At 55.8% G+C, this 21,513-nt stretch overlaps 1 protein-coding gene across 15 annotated transcripts in view; it reads right to left on the reverse strand.

Moving 5' to 3' along the window:
* Window positions 1–21,513, reverse strand: part of MLXIPL (MLX interacting protein like) — a 31,078-nt gene that overhangs the window by 7,626 nt on the left and 1,939 nt on the right. For 5 of the 15 annotated variants that reach the window (XM_070566437.1, XM_070566435.1, XM_070566434.1 and 2 more), the window contains exons 1-7: window positions 10,127–10,492; window positions 6,330–6,436; window positions 2,056–2,138; window positions 1,794–1,883; window positions 1,476–1,520; window positions 717–918; window positions 513–593 (exon numbers count right to left, since the gene is read on the reverse strand). In XM_070566437.1, the coding sequence (XP_070422538.1) occupies window positions 513–593; window positions 717–918; window positions 1,476–1,520; window positions 1,794–1,883; window positions 2,056–2,138; window positions 6,330–6,436; window positions 10,127–10,419 (901 nt within the window). In that variant the 5' untranslated portion in view covers window positions 10,420–10,492. Of the gene's footprint in view, window positions 1–512; window positions 594–716; window positions 919–1,475; window positions 1,521–1,793; window positions 1,884–2,055; window positions 2,139–6,329; window positions 6,437–10,126; window positions 10,521–21,513 lie in introns of those variants that run through there. The other 10 variants (XM_070566444.1, XM_070566443.1, XM_070566438.1 and 7 more) reach the window with 7 other exon arrangements.

A 21,513-nucleotide genomic window follows, 5' to 3' on the forward strand; every position in this document is an offset into this window, starting at 1 on the left:
GAAAATAGAAAGAGATATCTGTCCCCATGCGCTATTACAGACATCAGTACCTCTGGTGGGATGGAAGAAATGAGTGACCCGGTGCCCTGGGGGTCAGGAGACGGAGGCAGGGAAACACACCACTTTAGAAAGTGCCTTACAAGACACGATACCTGAGATTTTCTTAAAAATAATATAGCAGGGGAGAAGTGTGTGAAGTCTAGAAGAAACAAGACTGGCCAAGAGTGATAAATGTTGAAGTTGGTGATGGTTCCACGAGCATTCATTGAACTACTCTCTCTCTACTGGTGTGTATGTTTGAAATGTTCTTTAATAAATAGCTTTTAAAATTAATTATGTAAATAATAAATAGACCCAAACAAATCAAAGTCCCTGAGAGAGTCCCAGCATCCATTGCTTTCCTGGGAACTCCAAGAGCCTGCAGCTCCAATGCCCCGGTCCCCTCTTCCCTGCCCAGGTTCCCTGTCTGACCCTGCCCGTCCACCCCACCCAGGGGGAGGGGTCTGCCCCACCTGAGATCTCCATGAAGTCATCCAGGCTGGGCTGCAGAGGTGTCAGGTCTGGCTGGATCATGTCAGCATTGCCGACGTAGGCTGGAGGGGGCAGTGGTGCCGTCAGGAACAGCAGGAAGGGTGGAGTAGGGGCACCCATCCCCGCTGTCCCCTCTTGGCGGCCTGCACTCCCACAGGCCTCCTCTCCTGGGAGCAGGCCCTCACCGTCCTCTGGGGGCAGCTGCAGGGGCTTCGGGCTGGGCTGAGTCATGGTGAAGAGTGTGTCGGAGATGTCGGACAAAAAGCAATCGAGGTCCAGAAGCTGCCGCGTGCCGGGATCCTCCTCTGGGCCCCCCAGCAGCACGGGCACCACGCTGGAGAAGAGCTGCTCGCACCATCGCTCCGGTGGCTGCCACCCGCCTTCCGCCTAGGAGACAGAGCCATCAGCAGCCCCGCTCCTCCCCATCTGGGGACACAGGGGTCACCCACTGCCCCAGGCCCTTCCATATCGCCCCGGCCTGGGAGATGAAATGATCAGCTGGCTAGAAGGCCTCTCTTTGCACAGACCCTCCTCACTTCTCTCTGGTGGGCCCAGTTTGCTGCCTGGAAGGCTAGGGTCACCCCACTGGCCTCTTAACATCGCCCCCCAGGTGACAGACAGGGATGGCCCGCTGAAGACACAAGGGTCCCCTTCCTGCCCCTGTGCTTATTCCCATCTGGACCCCAGTTCTTAGGGCCCTCCGTTCCCCCGTGCCTCCCCACCCCTTGCTCAGTCAACGAGAAGCCTTGGTGTTTTTCCACCACTGTGTCCACCAAGGCTTCCCTCCCCAAGGGGAGAAGGGCTCAGTTAGTCAGAGGACAACAGCCTCGCCCACTCCCTCACTTCCCATCCTCACCCACAGCCACTGTCCTACTCCCGCCACGCCCCGCCCCCGCCCCCCCAGGAAGGAAGCTGTCAATTCTCTGGGTCCAGGGAGCACCCACCTGCTTGGGGGCCAGGAGATCCCCTTCTCTGCTGGACTTACGGAGCTGCAGGAACACAGAGAGGTGGACACTGTGTCCCTTGACCCCTCCTCCATCGTTCCCGCCAAGGCCTCCCCTACTCACAAGCTCCCACAGATCAACGAGATCCCCCACTTCCCCTCAGGAGCTCCTCTGCCCTGGGAGGTAAGGAGCTGCAAGGGGCCCCTGTGGCCACACGGTGGCGCTGTCGGCCTGGATCTTAATGGAGGGCGGAGTCGGGGAGAGCCCCTCCAGCGCTCGCAGGGGAAAGGTCCGGAGCCTCCCCCGGGCCCCACTGACCCGCTTCTTGTAGTAGATGCGCCACTTGTGGTACTCGCGCATCACCACCTCGATGCGCCGCTTCCAGTAATTCCCCTCCAGGACCACGGCCTGGGGAGGGTCGGGGAGAGCCTCAGTGCGAGGGTCAACACCAACGCGTCGTCCCCCCGCCGCGCCCAATCCGCGTCTGGGCCAGACCCTCCCGCCCAGGGCGAGGAGTGACGGAAAGGAGGGGCAGGCTTGGTGGGGAGGCAGGTGGGCGGTGGTCCTCAGTCTCAGCTACCTCCGGTTTCCGGTGCTCATCAGCCTCAGGCCCCTGCAGGGGGGTCACGAAGCCACACACGGGGCTCTTCCTCCGCTCCACATCTAAGAGAAGGGGGCCAGGTCAGCGGTGCCCAGCTCCGCCGTCTCGCACCCAAAGGGGACTAAGACTCAAGTGCCACACTGTGAAATCCTGCCTGGCTTTGGATCCTCAGATTAAGTGCCACCTCCTCCAGGAAGCCTTCCTGCCTGCTCTAGCCCTGCCATATCTCCCATTTCTATGCCCCTCTGTGAAACCTACCCCCCACACCTCCTCTGCCTTCCTTGGAAGCCTAGTAGGTGTACAGACAATGCTTGCTGAATGGGATTGTGGGGCGGGCCACAAGAACTGAGCTGCCCCAAGAAGGTTCTGGTCAGATTGGCAGGCCAGGGGTCCCCTGACTCAGGCTCCTTAGTACGGCCCTCGCTCATCTCAGAGAACCACTGCTTGTCCTTCAGGCCACCTACTTGAGCCTTTTTTCCACCTCCTCCACTCCCCTCCCCTCTCCAATCCTTTTGACCTATAAACACATGCCAGGCTCTCTGTCGCCTCCCAAACTTTCCCTTCCCTTGTTCCCTGGACAAGTTCACCTTCTTCCCCTCACCTCTTTGGTTCCCCTGAGACTCTGGCAGAGTGTCACTCACCACCTGCACTTCTGCATCTCCCAGTCCCACCTTCACCTCCTGTAGCTCAGCCTCCGCCCCCACGCCCGTCCCACCGACCCAGCTCCTGAACTCAGGGCCCTGGCCCCCCCCAGTCCCATCCTCCTGGACCTCAGCTGCTGAGCAGCCCCCTCCTCCCTCACCACCCTTCTCCTGCCTCAGCCCCGGGAGCCTTTGCTCTGTTTCCCAGCCTCCCTGACCGCTTTTCACCGGCCCCTCTGCAAGGCCCGGCTTGCGGCCTCTCTCATCCTGCCCTTGTCCAGTCTCAGACCCATTTCCCAGCTGCCTGGGGAACCTCCACTAGGATGTCCCAAAATGTGTTCCTCTCACATGTTTGGGAGCATCCCTCCCAAGCCTTTGCCTCCCTGCCAACACAGCCTCTCAGTCACAGGAACTCCCCATGACGCCCGGGGTTCCCGTCTAATCCCGGCACTCTCTCAGTTCCAAGGACCTGGGACATTTTCTCCTCCACATTCTCCCTGTCACCCCCTGGTCTGGTGTCATTTCTCACCTGACCTCCCTGTCTCCAGCCTCAACACCCTCTAGTCCCTCTTCCTGCTGTGGCCAGGCCAGTTCCCCCTGAAGCGCACTTCAGGCCTGAAGCCCTCCACGGCTCCTGAACCCTCCAGGATAAAGTCCATATCCCTTAGCTTGGCTTCCAAGGCTCCACGACTGGCCCTGCCTGCTCCTCCCCTTTCGTTCTCCTTCATATGCGCCACCTTGAAGCCAAACAGTGTCTTGCTGTTGCCCCACACAGCCCACACTCTGGTCTTATTCTACACGGCACTGCCCTTCCCTCCTCTGCCTTGTCCACATCTGCCCATCTGTCAGGAGAGCCCGGGGTAGCCCCCTTCCAGGAAGCCTTCCCTTCTCTGAAACCCCATGGTCCTGTCTGCCTCACTCTCCGCCCAGCCCTGGCCATTTCTCTGCGTGCTGGCCCCCGCTGGGAAGGAGAGCAGGAGCTGTGTCCTTTGGCCCCGAATCCCGGCATCTGGCACGGAGCTTGGCACACAGCAGGCCTTCGAAACGCTGGAACCCCCAAGCAGTGACTCTTCCTGGCAGTCCTGACAAAGAGGACAATCGCTCACCCTTCATGGGTGTTGGTGGGGGCCCATCCTGCCTCAGCCCTCGGCAAACTTCCTCTGGGACAAATGAGGACACAGAGGAGGAGGTCCACCCAAACATCAAATTTATTGGGACCTTCAGCATCATTTACAAAGTTCTGTCCTAAAGGACATTTCCGAAACTATTCCCATGGGATTGGGGGAGGGGGTCTGTCCTGGTGGCTGAGCATGGCTTGGACAGAAAACAAAGGATGGGCCCAGGGGGTGAGAGCAAGGAGGGTCTCCAAGAGTATCTGCCCCTGGCTTATACTCTTGAGACAGGGCTGAGCAGGCCCGGCTGGGCTCTCCCTCCCCTGCCAGGGATCCTGCACTCTGCACGGAAGGGCAGTGACCATGTGGCTTCCTGGAGCTGGGGCGGGCTTTATCGATGAGTTCACCACTGATAAGTTCATCCGTTCACGCAGCCACCTAATACACGCTGGGGCAGGGTAGCCCCGGGGGGTCAGGACGCTCCGAGCTTAGGTGGGAGAGCTAATGAGAGCACACATACAACATGAGCGAGTGCATGGGGAGAGTCGGCCCCCAGAGGCGCACAGTGCTCGGGGGGGGGGGGGGGGGGGGGCGGCTCACAGGACACCCAGACGAGTTTGGGATGTGGGAAAGGAAGGCGTCTGGGAGGCCAGGAGCCTGGGGAGGGGTGGCAGGCTCGAGGAGGCGGGGCCAGTCAGCCTTCCAGCAGTCTCCTTGTCTCCCTTTCCTGAAGCCCACCCTCCAACCTTGGGTGCTCAGGGAGGAGGGGGCGTCCTGACATTTGTTGTGTGCCTGCGTGTGCTGCCCCTGCGACCACAGTAATAACAATAAATGCCAGCAGCGCACCTTCCGGGGGCCCCTGAGCATGAGGGCCTGGGCTGAGGCATGGATGCTCTCACTGAAGACCCACGGCAAACCTCAGCAGCAGGCTTCCTATTATTCCCATTTTACAAGTGAGCAGGCTGTGGCTAGCAGAGGCCAGGGACTCTCCCAAGGTCACACAGCTAGCGCATGCTAGAACTTGCCTCAAACCCACCTCCATCTGTCTCAGAATCTGGGGTCCTCCCAGCACCCTATGCACTGGCTGGAGACCAGAGTCTGTCTGTCTGGGCCAGGACCCCCGGTGGCATCAGAAATTTATTCTGCAGAGACAGATATTTGTGTCCCATCCAGCTTTGGGGGGGCAGGGTGAAACTCTGTGGGGGGACACTGACTCCCCCTGGCCTAAAAGCCTTATTGTTTGGCCAGGGCCCTCCTGCAAGTTCTCAGAAATGGCAGAGACCCAAGAAAACATTCAAAAGGCACAGAGCTCCCACTGCCCGGCCAGGCGACCTGCGTGTTCTCAGATGAGGACGGGAAGCCAGCCAGCTGGGAGCTGTGGAAGGAGTGCCAGGCTGAGAGCTGGAGAGCCCTGACCGGCTGGCCACACCTCTGCTTCTTTTATGCCCTGTGACCCTGAACAAGACACTCACCTTCGGGGCCTCAGTCACTCCTCCATAAAATGGGGGTAATAATACCTATCTCCCCGGGTTGCTAGGAAGCCTTAGAGAAGATGATCTGTGACAGTGCCAGGCACATAGGTGAACAGAGACGAGAAAACACTCCCTCTCTCTGCTTGGATGGAACCCAGCGGGGCCAGTACAGAGAATGCCCTGTGTGCGCCATCCTGGGCCAGGCTTCCCATTGCAGTGCAGCCTTTGATCCTGCAGCAGCACCGAACTGAGCTGGACAAGGTCCCAGCACACGGCCGACAGTCCAAGCCCTCTCAGCCTCTGCTACCCTGCCACAGGGGTGAGTGAGTCTTGTATCCCCAAATAAATGACCGTGACCTCCTCAAGGGTACATTGGATTCAACCATCATTTATTGAGCACTAACTTTGTGCCAGGCCCATTCCTACCCATTATCCTTGTGCCAACCATGCAAGGTAGGACTACTGGCCTCATTTTATAGATGAGGAAATAGGTTCAGAGAGGTTAGACACTTGCCTGCAGTCACACAGCCAGCAAGAGGCAGAAACAGGGTGGGAAACCAGCTCTGGGTGACTCCAAGTCCAGAGTCCCTTCTACTATACCACACGACCTCTCTGGGCGCCCTCCCCAAAATCTCCATCGGGGGGGCTCCTACTGGGTGTTCAGAAAGGACTTCAATGAAAGGCTGGTGGAGACCAGTGGAAGATTCTCAGTTTCCCCATTTGCAAAGTGATGCAATTGGCCCAGACATTGTCTGACGCCTCTTTCTGCCCCGGCCTTGGAGGCGCCTGACTACACTAATGGGATGTAGAATGGGTCTTGAACCCGTCCCCAAATCTCAGCCCACCTTAGGACTTCCAAGGGGTGACCCCTGCTGTGCCCAACTTCACATTCCCCAAGGCCCTCTGGGGGTCCAAAGCTGTCCTGGTGCTGGGGGCCTGGTCTCCCCAAAAGACCAGCAGCCCTCTGCTGGTGCCGGCCCCGAGGGCCCTGGGGGTTTCCTGGGCAGCCCCACATGCAGCCCACTCACACTGGATATACCAGGCCCTCCAGATGGCGTTGTTGAGGCGGATCTTGTCTCGGCAGAGCAGCTTCAGCCCTTTGAAATTCTTCCACTTGGGGGAGACCAGCTTGCCGCTGTTAGAGGGAGAGGGCTGGGTCAGGGGGTGCTGGAGAAAGGGGAAAGTGGGAGGGCGCTTCTGCAGGGCTGGCTCCACACTCTTCCCCTGCACCAGGCACTCACCTAGGGTGGGCCATTTGAGGGACCCCCTCACTCTAACTGGCCTGAGATTCCTACCAAGACTCAGACCTTTAAAATACCCTCCCAGGTCCCCACTAGGGGCCCTTGTGTTCTCTGGTGAGACCTGCTTGTTAATCTGCTGCCAGAACCAAAGCCAGGGCTGAACCCTGTTGATCAGCTCAGTCCTCATACCCACAATGCCCAGCGGCCTCACAGGCCTCGTCTTCTAGGCTGGCGAGGGAGGGTTCTGGGACCCATTTCTTACTGAAGGAAATTGAGCCTCGGGAAGGGTAAGGGACATGCCCAAGGTCACATGGGGGAGACTCACTCAGGCCCTGTGGCTTTTTCTCCATCAGTCCTGCTGGGCCCCTTAGGCCCAGGGGATGGATAAAGTTTGTCCAGGTGGAGAGGGAGCCTTTTCACTGCCTTTCTGCTGTCTGTCCAGTCCCGAACCCCAAGATGCCAATCTGGACCAAGTAGGAAGGTGTGCCCCATCTCAGGGGTATGCACAAGACAATAGTAATCAGGGCCCAAAGGAAGGCAGCTAGGATGGTGGAGTGGTGGCAGTGGACAGACAGCACCCTGACCCTGACCCTAGCAGTCAATCAAATCCACCAGACGGAAGGGCTTCACACAGGTGAGGAGCTTGCTAGGCACAGGCCAAGCCTGCCACCCGCCGGGAGCTGACCTAGGTCATGATGTTCAGGGTCTTAGACCCCTGCCGGTCCCTTCCTCCCTCCCGGCCTCCTCGTGGTCCACAGGCCGGGGGTGTATCCAAGTCTCCTCTGGCCCACTTTCTCCAACCCTTGCTCACATGCAATGCTGAGGCCCCAAGGCTTAGGCTGCAGAAAGCCAGGCCTGCTCTCTCCAGGGACCTCTCCCTCATCCTAGGGGTGAGGGGTGACTGAGTGGTAGTCTGACTCTGCAACCCCTTGGGTACATGGGTCACTGGATCCCCTCTCCTCTCTGGTCTCCAGGATCCTGTGTTTGCTTTGGGGATGGGGGGGGGACTGCCACCCAGGGCACAACAGGCCTCATTACCCAAATCGAGTACACAGCCTAAGCACCCAGGCCTGCTGGCCGGCCCTCTCCCTCCCGAATGAGATAAACACCATCTGTCCAGCAGAGAGACATGAGGGGAGGGGCACTCTGATACCTCCTGGGCCAGCTTCTTTTGTGGCACCTGGGGGGACTCCTGAGTTTGTTGCGCCTGCCTGTATCCCAGCAACCTCCCAGCCCACTCTGACCACTCAGTGCCCCACCCCCAGCCTGCCTGCCCTCTCTCCTCCATTTCCCTGCTGAGCCTGTGGCTTTGTGGCCAGGCAGGGTTGGAGGAGATGAGACAGTGACAACATCCAGGCCCAGGAGGAAAAGATTTGGGCTGTGCTGGGCCAGGCAGGGGAGGGGAGTGGAGGGGTCCAGCCTGGAGCAAAAGCCTGGGGCCAGGGTTCAAGATCTTCTTAGACCAACAGAAAATCCGGGAATCTTGGGGATGGGATGGGATGGGGAAGACTCAGAACTAGCTCAGCCCCCCACTCCGCCCCCGTGTCTCCCTATCTCCCTAAGAAACTCCTTTAGTCTCCCTGACTGGGTCTTGCTTGCTCCCCCACATCCCTGAGGCCATGAGTAAGTGTTTTCTTGGAGGTTCCAGAACCTGCCTCCCTGGGGCTTCCACCCACAGAACCATGGAACATGGACCTGCTTCTAGAAGAGAAGGCCCCCCTCAGCCACACTGCCCTGCTGAAGGGAAAGCTGGCCAGTCCTCCAGCACCTTGCCTTGCTGTCCCCTTCCCATCCAGTCACTCTCTTGGGACACCCTGGCTTCTGCAATCCTCTCCCCTCCCGGGAACCCCTGTAATTAGGGGTCTTTAGGGGCTAAAACTGTTCCAGTCTGAGCCTGTGTTTTCTTCTACCAAATGGGGGAATCCGAAAGTTCCTCTAGAACTCAGCCACCTCCCTGCCCTGTGCTTAGGTCCCCAGCCAGGGCCGGACAGCTAGATGGGATATTCCGGGGGTTTAGGGGAAAAGCACAGCCCCCTTCACCTCAGCTGCCCCGACTGGGGTCACCTCAGCCCCCAGTCAGCCTCTTAGTGGGGGTCGTTCTCGCAGTGTGCTCCCTCCCCTCCCTTGCCACCTCCCCTGAGCCTCCTCGCCTTTTGGTCACCCAGGGTCCAGGGTGGAGGGTGGGCATGAGCCAGCGCAGGTAGAGCGGCGTGTAGTATAAAGCAGGAAGCTGAAGTTGGGGGTGGGTGGGACATGGGGGGCCCTGGGAGGACCTGGGGTGGAGAAGTGCCCGCATCCGGTGTACCAGAACCTTGGATGCCCTGTCTCGAGCGTCCCGTGATGCCCGAGTGGGGGAGGGAGGAAAGGGACGGGAATTTGAACTTTCCACATCGTCCGGCGCCCTGGACGATCAGGTTGCAACATGACCTGGGCTGGGGCCAGAGCTTGTGGGCCAAGGTTACACCGCTCCAGCCAATGGGGTCGCGGCTGGGCGGCCGCGGTTGGGGGTGGGCCGCACTCCCCCGCAATCTCCACCCCGGCTCCGGCTCCCGGTCAGAGCTACAAGTGCGAGTCCGTAGCCAGCAGTTCTCAGAAGGGGAGGAGGCGCCGCGGAGGAAGAGGAATATTTGCACAGAGAAAAGATCAAGGCTGGCCGATCCTCCTTTCTCCCCTACGGTTTTCGTTGATAATTTATCCTGGCCCCTCCGCTCCAGGGAACTTTGCTCCAGGGCACTGGGCCAGGACCCTGGTTCGCGCCCTCCCCAGGGACGCGGGTGTGGAGCTCTGGGCGGGCGCGGCCCTCGCGCTCTGCAACGCGCTAGGCGGGGGTCCCATGCTGCGTTAGGCGCTCAGCCCCGCGCGGCGACCCGGGTAGGCGAGCCCAAGCCTCTCGGGTACCAGCCCCGAGCGCCTGCAGCACCCCCTGCCGGGCCACGGCTGGGAACCTCTGCAAGCTGCGCCCCCCTGGGTCCGCCCAGGGCACCCTCCTCCCGCCACCCTCGACCTAGTAGGTCAAGAACAGGTGTCCCGGCAATTAGGGGGTGCGGGGTGGACGAGAGGTTGGGTTTCGGTCGACTTTGCTATGAATTAGGACAACCAGGGGCACGAGGAGTATCTCGAGGGTGCAGGAATAGAGTGGTTCTGGGCCGGGGCTGCAGGGGAGGGAGAAGAGGGCTGCAGGTGGTCGGGTGGAGTGGCCCCGGGGTGGAGAGTGGGGTTAACAGCATGGCCTAGGGTCCTGGGAGCGCGAGAGTTGCCCTTGCATTTCTTTGAGGGGCTAAAGGAGTCGGGATCGCGGAGAGGGGCCCGCGGTGGGCCTGTGGAGGTCGAGGCGGAGGGAAGGTGGTGCGCGCCCTCGGGAGGGAGGAATGGGAACCAGGAGGTATGCACGCCGGTCGGGGGGCCGGTGCGCTGGGCCAGGGTCAGAGGACGCTCGGGGCTTGGGTAGGGGTTGTCCAGGGTGTGGCTGGAGTATCCAAGGGCAGCCAGGGACCAAGGCTCGGGGCCGGGTGGGGTGTCCGGGGCCCCAGCGCGCCGTCCCACCAAGGAGGGCCGAGGCCGTCGGGCCCCGGAGCCGCCCTCACCTGTAGGCCAGGCTCATGCACTCGAAGAGGCGGGTGAGTGTGGGGTCGATGCTGCGCGGCCCGAAGTCGGCGAGCCCCACGGGCCCCTCCTGGTCGCGCCGCCGGGTTAGCGAGTCGCTGTGCGGCGACGACACCATGAAGTGACCGCTGTGGATGACCTGCGAGCGGAGCAGCACGCTCGCGCTGCGCCGGATACTCGGACCCTCCGAGTCTGTGTCAGAGTCCGAGTCCGGGCAGGGGACGACCCGCTGGCCCTGCAAGCCCGCGGCCAGACCTGCCAGCGCTCCAGCCATGGTCACCGCTGCTGCCGCCGCCTCGCCTGGGCACGCAGGGTCCCCGGGCACCGCTCCTCGGGCCAGACCAGCCTCATTAGCATAGCCCCGCCCCACAATCCCAATTGGCAGTTCGGGGGGACCCCGCCTAGGGAGCGGACGAGGCGGGGCTTGTATTAGCATAATCAATACGCCAGGTGTGCGCGCTCGGGCCGGGGAGTTCCCGCGGGTCTGGAGTTTGGAAGAGGAGGAGGTCCCTATCTCCTCTCCCTCCTTTCCTTCTGCTGTGACCACTTCGAGTGCCGGTACAACCGCCCCTACTTCGCTCAAAAAGGGTCTCTGGAGGAGTCAACTATCAGTCGTTCACCCCTGAGCCTGGAAGCGCCTCAGTGCCTGGGGTTCCTGCTTCCAGGGGCGCCCTCCGGTGAGGCCCTTCACCTAATTACTACCAACCTGCCTTCCCCGATCTCCGGCTCACATTCACCCCCTCTCAGTCCTCCACAAAGCTGGAAGCACCCACCTCTCCCGAGTCTTGTGTGGCACACAGGGAGGTCTCAGCACCCCCAGTTACCATTATGATCATCACTACGCCTGCACAGAGGCCCCAGAGGGTTACATGAATCCCGCGCCGCCGGCGGGTTCGGTACAGTGGTGATGGGTGACGCTGGCAGGGTGGAGCCTTGGTCACCCTGCCCTGGACATCCCCAGGCAGGCCATTGCTCAGGAGCTCTGGACCCGTCCTCTCACCGACCATGAGGTCCAGCTTATATTCTTGCTCTGCAGGCCCTCCTCTCAGCCTGAGGATACAAACCAGACTGTTTGGTCTGAGGTATTCACACCTGTCCCCTCACTGGCACCTTTAACAACCCTCAGAGGTGGGGTTCTTGCCCCACTCCGAGGGGACACCAGAGTCCACAGGAGGAAACACACCCAAGGATCTACAGAGGGACAGTAACAAAGCCGGATCTAGGATTCGAGGCTTCCCACCCAGGGCTGTCCCTGGTGGGGGGCAAGGGAGGGCTGGAGGCAATGCTAACTAACCTTCCTTGGCTTTTGCAAGGTGTGGTCCATGTGTGGTCATAGGAGGGAAAGGGGAGGAGGTGGTCAGCTGGGGGCTAGAGGCTTGGAAAAGGGTCCCACACAGCATTTTCTTCCATGGTAGGGCCACACAGTCCCACACTCAAACGGCAGTGCCCTGAGGGCCCGGGGAACTCCTGACATACTGAAATGCTTACCAGAGGCTGCTGATAGGCCCGCGCTTCCACCCACCCATGTCCCTTGGCCAGGTACCCTCTGTCCCTGCCAAACAGTCACCTCATGTTCCCAGGAACCCCAGCTGCTCTCCCCCACTTGCTCCCTGATGCTCTCTGCAGGGGGTGCATTTTCCCTGCTCATCTCTGCCGAATTCTGGGGGCCCTTGGGTGCCCACCTCAGCCTGCCTCCTCTGGAGAGAGAGCCATCCCTAAGTGGCCCTTTTGGGACCCATGGCACAGAGACCAACAGGATGACTACTTATCCCTTAGGTGCCTGTCTGCCTTCTCCCCCAGCCTGTGGGCCCTAGAGTGTCTGAACCCCCACACTGGTCACTAGGGATTTGGGGATGCTTGGAGCAGGGGGTGCTTAGTGCACTGAGAGGAGATGGTGGCCACGGTGGGGGGGAGGGCGGGGAGAGGAAGCAGGGTCTCTTGGAACCTCCTAGCTAGCAGAGACCTGAATTGATCCTTGCTCTGCCCCTAATTCCATGAAGGACCCTGGGCAAATCGCTGTCTTGCTGGGGTTCTGTCTTTCCACCTGTAAAATGGGGAAGTTGAATTCAGTGATTTCTTAGGGTCCCGCAACTCTCACCACCCTTGTGTCTCTGCTCTCAGTGTCCCCAGCTCACCCTACCATGCTCCCCCAGGCCTCCTGTCCCCAGGAGAAACTCTCAGCATTGTCTCCTGCGCTTCAAGAGACTCTTCCCTGAGCCAGGCCTCATTGGGTGCATTGTCTCCCTCGTTCCATGAGGCTCCCTTTCCCCTGCCATCGGCTGGCCTCGACAGGCATCTGCACCCCATTTCTGCCCTCCTCAGGGCCAAGTGACACCTTTGGAGGCCGAAGCACTGAAAAGACAATCCCTCCATGTGTCATTCAAAACAAAACAGCACTACATTGTACAAGAAATGCAAGGAAGTCCAGAAATTCTGATTTCTCCCATGATGACATCTTCAACTAAAAAAATACACATATCAATTACTAAATTTTTTTTCCAAAAAAAAATTTTAACCCCCCAACCTTGCTGGGGCCTTGAATGTGTGCTTCATCTGCCTTGTCCAGTCTCCCCAAGGCATCCGTACGGCCGTCTAAGGAATCATGCACTTCTCATTCCAGGCACTGTGTCCAACTCTTTGGCAGCCTCATCTGTAATCCTACTGGGGTAACACTACCTCCTGTCTACAGTTGAAGAAACAGGCTCAGAGAGCTGAACATTTGCTCAAGGTCCCCAGCCAAGAAAGGCCAGAGCCAGGTCTGACTCTGAAGTCCAGGCTCCTTCACCTCTGAGACTGCCGCCTTCTCCTCTTAAATATGATGCTAGCCATAGTCCAACTAGCTGGTGGTACGGGGGCCATGGCGTGCCTAGCCTTGGCCCAGCCCATGCAGGGTGCCCTTGCCCAGATGGCAGTGCAGGCTTGTGTGAGCCAGCCCGGCTCACCCTCTAGCTCCCTTTCCCACTCGGCCTCTCACTCGCTGCCTGGTGCTTATAGCTTCTCTACAGACAAGTCTTGTTCTCGTGGAGGTGCAGCACAAGGTCCTGACTGGGGTGTGAAGACCTGGCTGTCCCGGCGGCGATCCCGCCTCACGCAACACCATCCCTGTCTCCCAGCCTTTGTTCTCAGGTCCCTCCCCTAGGCTGCCCCTCCACGTCAGGAGAGCTCACCCATCCTAGAAGCGCCACCTCCACCTCTGACATCTTCCCTGAGTTCCCACAACCCTGATTCAGACACAACTCTGATTTCATTGGGCTTTGCATTCGTGTGAGTGGTGCATATGCCTCTCTGTCCCACTAGATGGCGAATTCTGTGAAAGCAAGAATCACATCTTCTCTCTATAGACCACTTTCCTTCCATGTGCAAACGTGCAAATGGGTAATTGTTGAGTGAATGAGTTTATATTATATCTGTCTACTTAGTGTGCTCATTCTTTCTATCTATCTGCCTATCCATCTATCCAAACACACACACGCAGAGATAACATTTATTAAGCACATATTATGTGTCTGTCCCAGTGCAAGGTATTTCACTTTTGCAAAAGTTAAAAAATATAAGAAAGCAAAGATTCAACACTTTTAATACTCATAGAGACAGAAAGTAGATTAGCAGTTGCCAGGGTTTGGGAATAGTTGGGTGTGGGGAAATGCTGAGTAAGTGCTAATGAACACAGGGTTTCTCTTTGGGGGATGAAAATGTTCCAGAATTAGATAGCAGTGATGGTGGCACAACTTTGTGAGTATACTAATAGCCACTGAAAAAAGGTGAATTTTGTAATATGTGTATTATATCTCACATCAGGCACTTTAATACCTTATTCCCTTCACTGGTAATCCTCTCAACTGTGTGTGCATGTGGGTGTGTTAGTATTTTTATCGCCATTTTACAGAAGAGGAAACTGAGGCTCTGAGAGGTGAAATGATTCAGAGAGTTATTGTGAGAGTTAATTACAAATAGCTAATATTTATGGAGCCTAACCTAACCAGTCTATGGAATCTTCATAACAGCACCATGATTTTCAACCAATTTTGCAGACAAGGAAACAGGCTTTGATGAAGGTCACAAGGTAAGAAGAGAGCTGAGATTCGGATGCAGGCATTCTGATGCCTGCCTGCCCCACAAGTACCTACCTTCTCAAATGAGAAGGACTAGCAACCATTCACGAGGACGTGGTGCGAGCAGAGCCTCGCCAGGATAGGGCTGCTGCCAGTGTCACTCTGCACAATGTCTTTGGAAAACTATTTGTCAGTATCTGCCAGAGCTGAACATCCACATACCTCACGACCCAGCAGTACCACAGAAATGTGTGCCTATGTGCACCAAAAGGCACATCCGAGACTATTCATAGCAGCATTATTCTTACTGACTCAATACTGGAAACAATCCAGATGTCTATCAACAGGCAAACGGACGACTACAGCGCCGTGCAGTCACTCTACGGAATATGAAGACAGCAATGAGAACGAACACTCTACAATCAAATGCAACCATATGGATGAATCTCATGGACAATATGTTGAGCAAAAGAAGCCTGACATGGAAGTGTATCTGCTGTAAGACTGCATTTATCTAAAGCTCCAAAGTGGGCGGGCCTATGGTGTTGGGAGTCAGGGCTGTGTTTAGCCTCAGGGTAACTAGAAGGGCTAGAGAAGGGTTTTCTGGGGTGCTGCTAACATTCTGTTTCTTTCTCTGGGTTCAGGTTACATGGGTGTGTTCACTGCGAATATTCATTGAGCTGCATACTTATGATGCGTGCACTTTTTATATGTATGTTAGATTTAAAAGTTTTTTAAAAGAGAAACCAAGTTTGCACATGCGCACACACATACACACACAAAATCTGCCACTCCACCTCTGGAGTCACCTCAGATCCTGTTACCAGGCTGGACAGTCAGGAAGCCTCACTCAAGCCTGCCATGGCTGGGGGTGGATGGGCATGTAGGTGGGGGGAGGAGGGAGAGGACGCATCAGCCCCAGAGGAGAATTTGGCAGAGGGGGAGATCGTTGAGTGAGTGGAGGAAGTAGAGGATGGAGAGGTGGACAAGAGTGAGGAAGAGGAGTCTTAGCTCTGTTGCTAACTGGCAGCATATTGGGAAGTCATTTCCCCTATCTGGGTCTCAGTTTCTGCATCTGTAAAATGGATGAACAGAATCATGAAGGAAAAAATCATTAAACATGACTACGTTAAAGTGAGGAAGTTGGACCAGATTAGTTTTCATATCAGAGGCACCCAATTGTTTATCAAAAAATATGAGTCTCAGTCTATTAGGAATGAAGAAAATCACTTCCCTTTGCAAGAAGCACACGTCACCTTTATAGACTTTCTGTTTCTCTATTCATGTTTAGCGATACTACAAGTAGCAGTCACATTGTTCAAACACTCTTAAATTATGAAAATACCAAGAAAAAAAAAAATCCTATGTAGACTACTCAGTCTGGTCTAGATGGGAACCACTGATCTTTGTGCCCTGAGATTGTGAGAGTGGAGGAGGAGGTGAGGGAGGAGGAAGCACAACAGAGTAGAGATCAGGTGAGTACCCAGTTATCTGTCCACTCATCCATTCATCTGTGCATCTAGTCATTTCCCTACTCGTCCATCCATCCCCTGATAGTCGATCTGTCCACCTATCTGTCTGTTCATCCACCTGTCTATCCCTTCGTAATCTGTCAGTCCATTCATCTGTCTCTTCTTCTGTCCATCCATTCATCCATCCAGTTCCTATCAGTCAATCTGTCCTCCTGTCCATCCATCCTTCCATCTATACATCTCACCAAACTTCCATTTCTTCATCCATCCACCCACCCACATGCCCACTTGTCTGCCCATCCAGCACGCACATTAACTGCCCGTTGGTCTCAAACCCTTGGTTAAGCCAGGGGTGGGAGAGTAGGGGGATGCTCGGATGCTTATAACCTGCCTCCTGCCTCCAAGCAACGCAGCGTGGGAGAATGAAGTGTACCCACCAGCAACGCAGAGGGGGCGGATGCAGTGCCTGGGATTGTGGAAGTCCAGTGGAGGGAGGGCTGACCTGCAGCCTGGGCATCAGGGAAGGCTCTCAAGAAGAGGGTGTGCTTGAGGTGGGCCTCGAAAGACAAACCGGGAGTTAGCCATGCAGAGAGGGGAGAAGGTGTTCTGGGAGGGAACAGCAGGGGCAAAGCCCACAGAGCTGCCATGCTCCCCAGCTCCCTTGGGGCAGGACACAGGCAGCCACCCTCTGGCCCCACCCCTAAGCCTGGCTCCAGTGGGCACTGTGGTGTCTACACCAGTGCCACTCAAAGTGTGGACCGTGGACCAGCGCCAGGCCGTGGATTCCTTTATTAGTTAGTGACAAGATAAATACATAAATTGAGAGTGTTTAGAAATATTTATATCAATTTAACAGAGTTGAATATAATTTAAAAACTGGGTTTATAATTTGTATATTTTTTCAATTTAATTTTTCTAATAATTCATTTTTTGTTGTATTTTGCGTACTTGTGGCAGATTGAAAATGAAAATGGGCCCCTTGCCCATTTCCTTTGGGCTGCAGGTAGTTTGAGAAACACGGTAGACAGCACAGCTTACGCTCATGTATGCTTTGCCAAAGTGGCTTCCCGATCATTATCTCGTTTCCCTGAGTGCGGGCAGGGCGAGGACTCTCATCCCCATTTTATAGCATGACTGGCCCAAGGTTCTCACAGACGGTGAACGGCAGGGCTAAGATGTGAACTTAGGGCTGACTCCACATCAGGCAGCCTCCCAGGAGCTCCTGCCCCAGGCTAGGCTGAGCTGGGGAGGGGTGGTTACTGCCCAGAAGAGGAAGAGAGAAGCAACTGGAGAGAGAACAGAAGGCAAGGTGGGAGTGAGGTGACTGTCCTAGAGTGTCTGTGGGCACTGAGGGAGGCCAGAGGAGAGAGGCTGAGGGTCAGCCTGGGCTGCCCCAGATGGTCCTAGAAGAACCAGGCGGGCCCACTGGGATCTCCGCTTGGGAACACGCAGTGAGGCTAGTTCCAGGCCCAGCCCACTTCCATCCCTCTCCATCTTCTTCCCTCCTCTCCCCCATCAGCCAGCCTGGAGCTCCCCGAGGCCAGGGCCTTGGCCCATCCATCTGTGCTCCCAAAGGCAGCCCAAACTTTAGCCAGCAAAACCACCGGTCTCTGCCCGGCCCTTGGCAGGAACCACAGCCTTTTCAGACACATTCTTTCATCTTGTCCCTTGGGGAGACTAGATGTGCAGGGATTATGATTATTCCTTGTCACCTATGAGGGAACAGGCCCGGAGAAGTTAAGTCACTTGCTTGAGGTCACAGAGTGAGTAATCTAAGACTCTAATTCCCGACCCTGGACTTCTTGACTAGTAGGGTTAAATGGTAGAGAAGAGAGGGAAGCCATTCCCATAGGGCCCTGGGGTGCAGTTCATGGTGGGGCTGGAGCAGGGTAGGTGGTGTGCGAGGCCAGCTGTGCAGGAAGAAAACCAGTGGCACATGGCATGACCAGCAGGGTTATCTGTCAAGAAACTTTCCCTTCTCCAGCACTTTGGTTGCCTCCTGGGCAGCCTGAGAACCCCATCCCAGGCCAGGAAGAAGCAGGAATGACACGGGAGGGGCAACAGGCCTTTCTCCTACTCTGCTGGTAGGAGGGTAACACGGGATTATATTTTTGGAGGACCCTTTGGTAAAATCTGTTACACCAAAAATGTTGGTACTCTTTGACCCACCAAGTTCAATTGCAGGAATTTGTCCTATAAATATTTCCATGAGCGTGCAAAGATGTACAAGGATATTCCTTGCAGCACTGTTTATAACGCTGAGAACAGGAGAATGGTTGAATAAATTTTGATAAATCCCTACAGTGGAATACTATGGAGCTGTTAACAACCTCATCTGTAAAATGGGGATAATAACAGAATCCACCTCTCACAGTTTTTATGAGGATTAAGTGAATTAATACCTGCACGGCACTTAGATGGTAAATGCTAGTGATCATTATCATCATAGGTGTAGAAACAGAGGAAGGTAGCTAAGATGCAGTGCCGATTAAAAAAGAAAGTTACAGAAAATTATGCGAAGTATGATCCCATTTGAGTGAAAATTTATAATAGTAAACATTCACATACGAAAAGAGAAGAAAAGTTGGGACATCTAGGCACCAAGCTATGACTTTGGTGGTCTTTGGGGTTAGGATAACAGAGACATTCACTTTGTAAATTTCTACTAGTTTTAAAGTTGTATAATGCCTGTGTATTGCTTTTGAAACCAGAAAAAATAAATCCTCCAAAAAAGTAAGGAAAATAAGAGGAGACAGTGGGGTAGATGACGGCCTGGGAACCCTCTCCCCTCTTCTTGAGGACTCCAAAGTCCAGAGATCATGGCTGTCCAAACAAGACGATGGGCTCCCTGGCTGGCCGACCGGACACTGGGGAAGATGGAGGCACAGCCTCCACTCTAGCCTCTCTGGACACTCATTCTCCTTCTGCCGGGCCAAAGACCCAATGGGGGATGCCTTCTCTTTAGGGCACAAGGCCCAGGGGCTGGTTCATCAGGGATCTGTGGGTCATCTCAGGCAAGCCATTCACCCTCTCTGGGCCTCAGCTGCCCTTCCTGTAACATGGACAGAAGCAGCCCAGCCTCTTGGTATGTTGTGAACAGCCAGGGGAGGAGAATGTGTACCAGTGTCACAGCAAGGCAAGGGTTGGGGGTCCGCCTGGAGTTGGTGTTTCACCAAGAAGAGCTGTTACGTTGGAGTCTGTCAGTCTGTAAAAATGTCAATGGCCACCATTTGCCGGTGGATAATTTTTACTCACAACATTTCTGACACCAAATGTATGATATCTTTTCCAAAACCACTTCTCCAATTCTCTGACACCAGCCAGGTGTCCTACAATTCAATTCAGTCCTGACAGTATCTACTCGGAGATAGTGTCAGATCCCACAAGTTAAGGGCTCAGTCCTACAAGACTGCCCCCCACTTCAGAAGCCAATCACAAGTCCAGGTTGTCACCGGTACTTCTGACCGACTGGCCATGAATTGGGGGATCCCATGACCCCTTCCTCAGTTTCAGTAATTTGCTAGAAAGGCTCACAGAACTCAGGAAAACACTTATGCACAATTACTAGTTTATAAAAGATACAACTCAGGAAAGCCAAACGGAAGAGACACACAGGGCAAAGGATGGGGTGAGGGTTGCATGGAGCTTCCGTGCCCTCCCCGGGTGCACCACCCTCCAGCACCTTGATGTGTGCACCAACCCAGAAGCCATCCCAACTCCTCCATTTAGGAGTTTTTATGGAGGTTTCATTACATAGCACAATTGATTAAATCATTGGCCATTGGTGATGCACTCAACATCCAGCCCCTCTTCCCTCCCCAGAGATGGGGGTGGGGTTGAAAGTCCCAACCCTCTGACCAGCCTTGATCTTCCTGGTGACCAGCTCCCATCCTGAAGCTATTAGGGGCCCCTCAAGCCACCAGTCATCTCATTTGCATACAAAAGACACTCTTATCACTCTGGAGATTCCAAGGATTTTAGGAGCTGTGTGCTATAAACCAGGGATAAAAACTAAATATATGTATTTCCCTTTGTACCACAACCAAGCATCCCAGTGGGCTGCCGGGCCCTGTGTATTTGTTGTTCTGTCTTATCAATCCACCCAACCACGTGTCACACAGGACTGGCTGTCCCCAGTTTATGGAGCACACCAAGGCTCAGAGAGTTTGTTAGTTTGTTTCTCCCACACAGTAAGCATACGTCAGAGAGTACAGCACAGTCACCCAGGTCTTACATTTGATGAGTAGTGTAGTTCGGATTTGAACCCAGTTGTGCTTGATGGCAGAGCCCAAGTGTGTCCTTCCATAGGGCTGCTCGGAGGAACTGTCCCTTTCACCTCCTCCCCCAAATATTGCATGTCAGGTGAGCCCACCCAAGACTGAGCTCAGGACAGGCACTGGGTGGGGGTGGGGGGCTGCTAGCACATGGTAGGCACTTTGTGAATACTTCCCGAGTAGACGAAGGTCTGGCCAGTCCAACTCCCTGTGCTCTCCAGGAGGGGATGTGAGCAGCAGGGTCTCGCCAATGGCTCTGCACTCACATCCACTCCCTAGGACGTCAGGTGTGTCAGAACCGGAATGAGCTGTGGAACTCAGCAAAGGCAACAGGCCTTGTGTCACTCAGAGGGCAAACTGGGGCTCAGTTTGAATCAGGGGCTTGCCTCAGATCACCCAGCATGTCATGTCAGTGACCAAGCCAGGTCTCCGAGCTCCCGGTCCTGGGCCCTCCGTGCTGCACCATGGAGTCTCATGAGAGAGAGCAGAAGAGCAGAACAGTACCACCGCATCAGGCTATCCATTCTGCAGATGAGGAAACAGAGGCCAGGAGGGCAGGTGTGCCCGGCAGTGCAGCCCTCTTCTTTGTGCCTGGATGGCATTTCTGGCCACCTCAATGTGCCACGGTGGGGTCTGTGCCTGGTCTTTCAGTGAGTCCCGGGAGAACAGATGTCCCTCAGGGCATCAGGCCCCTGGACTGACATGGAAAGAGGGTCCCAGGGAGGCATATCTCTCAGCCAGAGTCACATAGCTGGTGGAGCTCTGTGTGGGACAAGAGCTGGTATGACTCCCAGGGCTGCCCAGCATTGGGGAGGCCTGGGACTCCGGGCAGGGCAAAGCTGACTGTCACCCGCCCACCTACATACTGGCCAGCCTGCCCCATATCTCAGGGCCAGACAGGGGGCTGCAACATCTATTTGTCATCGCCAGGCCTTGCCCTGAAAATGTTCTGTTCCTTCCTGTCCTGCTGGGGCCCCCCTATGCAAGGTCCACTAAGCCCACCTCAAAGAGGAAAGGCAAAGGTGACCTGCCCGGCGCCTGAGGCTCAGGAGCAGGAAAGGCAGGAGGGGAGTGCATGAGGTGGGCAAGGGGCATGCAGGCCATATGGACACCCAGGAGCTGACCTGGGGAGTCAATGGGCAGCCAGCGCAGCCCCCTCTTGTGTGCTGCTCCTCGAAGGCAGAGCACATGCTGGCCCACAGCTGCCACCCGACAGTCCAGGCAAGCCTGCTTGGCCCCAGGTTACTGATGACCAGGGTGAGGCCTGGAAGAGGACGGTCATCCAGGGGTGAGGCAGAGGTAGCAGCAGGAGCAGAAACCAGAGCTTTGGAACCAGGCTGCCTGGGTTTGAATCCCAGCCCTGCCACTTCCGGCTATGTGACCCTGAGCCAGTGCATGGACTTTTTGGGGCCTCTGTTTTCTCATCTGTAAGGTGGAAAGAATATCTTTTCCATCTCAGGTTATCAGGAAGAAGGAAATAATGACAGAAAAGCTACACATTGTGCCTGGCACACAGTAGGTGTGCAGTAAATCTCAGTTCTTCCTTTCCCCTGCCCAGCTACCCTGAAGC

The sequence above is a fragment of the Equus przewalskii genome, chromosome 12, assembly GCF_037783145.1.
Source record: "Equus przewalskii isolate Varuska chromosome 12, EquPr2, whole genome shotgun sequence".
In the NCBI taxonomy this organism is placed as follows: Eukaryota; Metazoa; Chordata; class Mammalia; order Perissodactyla; family Equidae; genus Equus; species Equus przewalskii.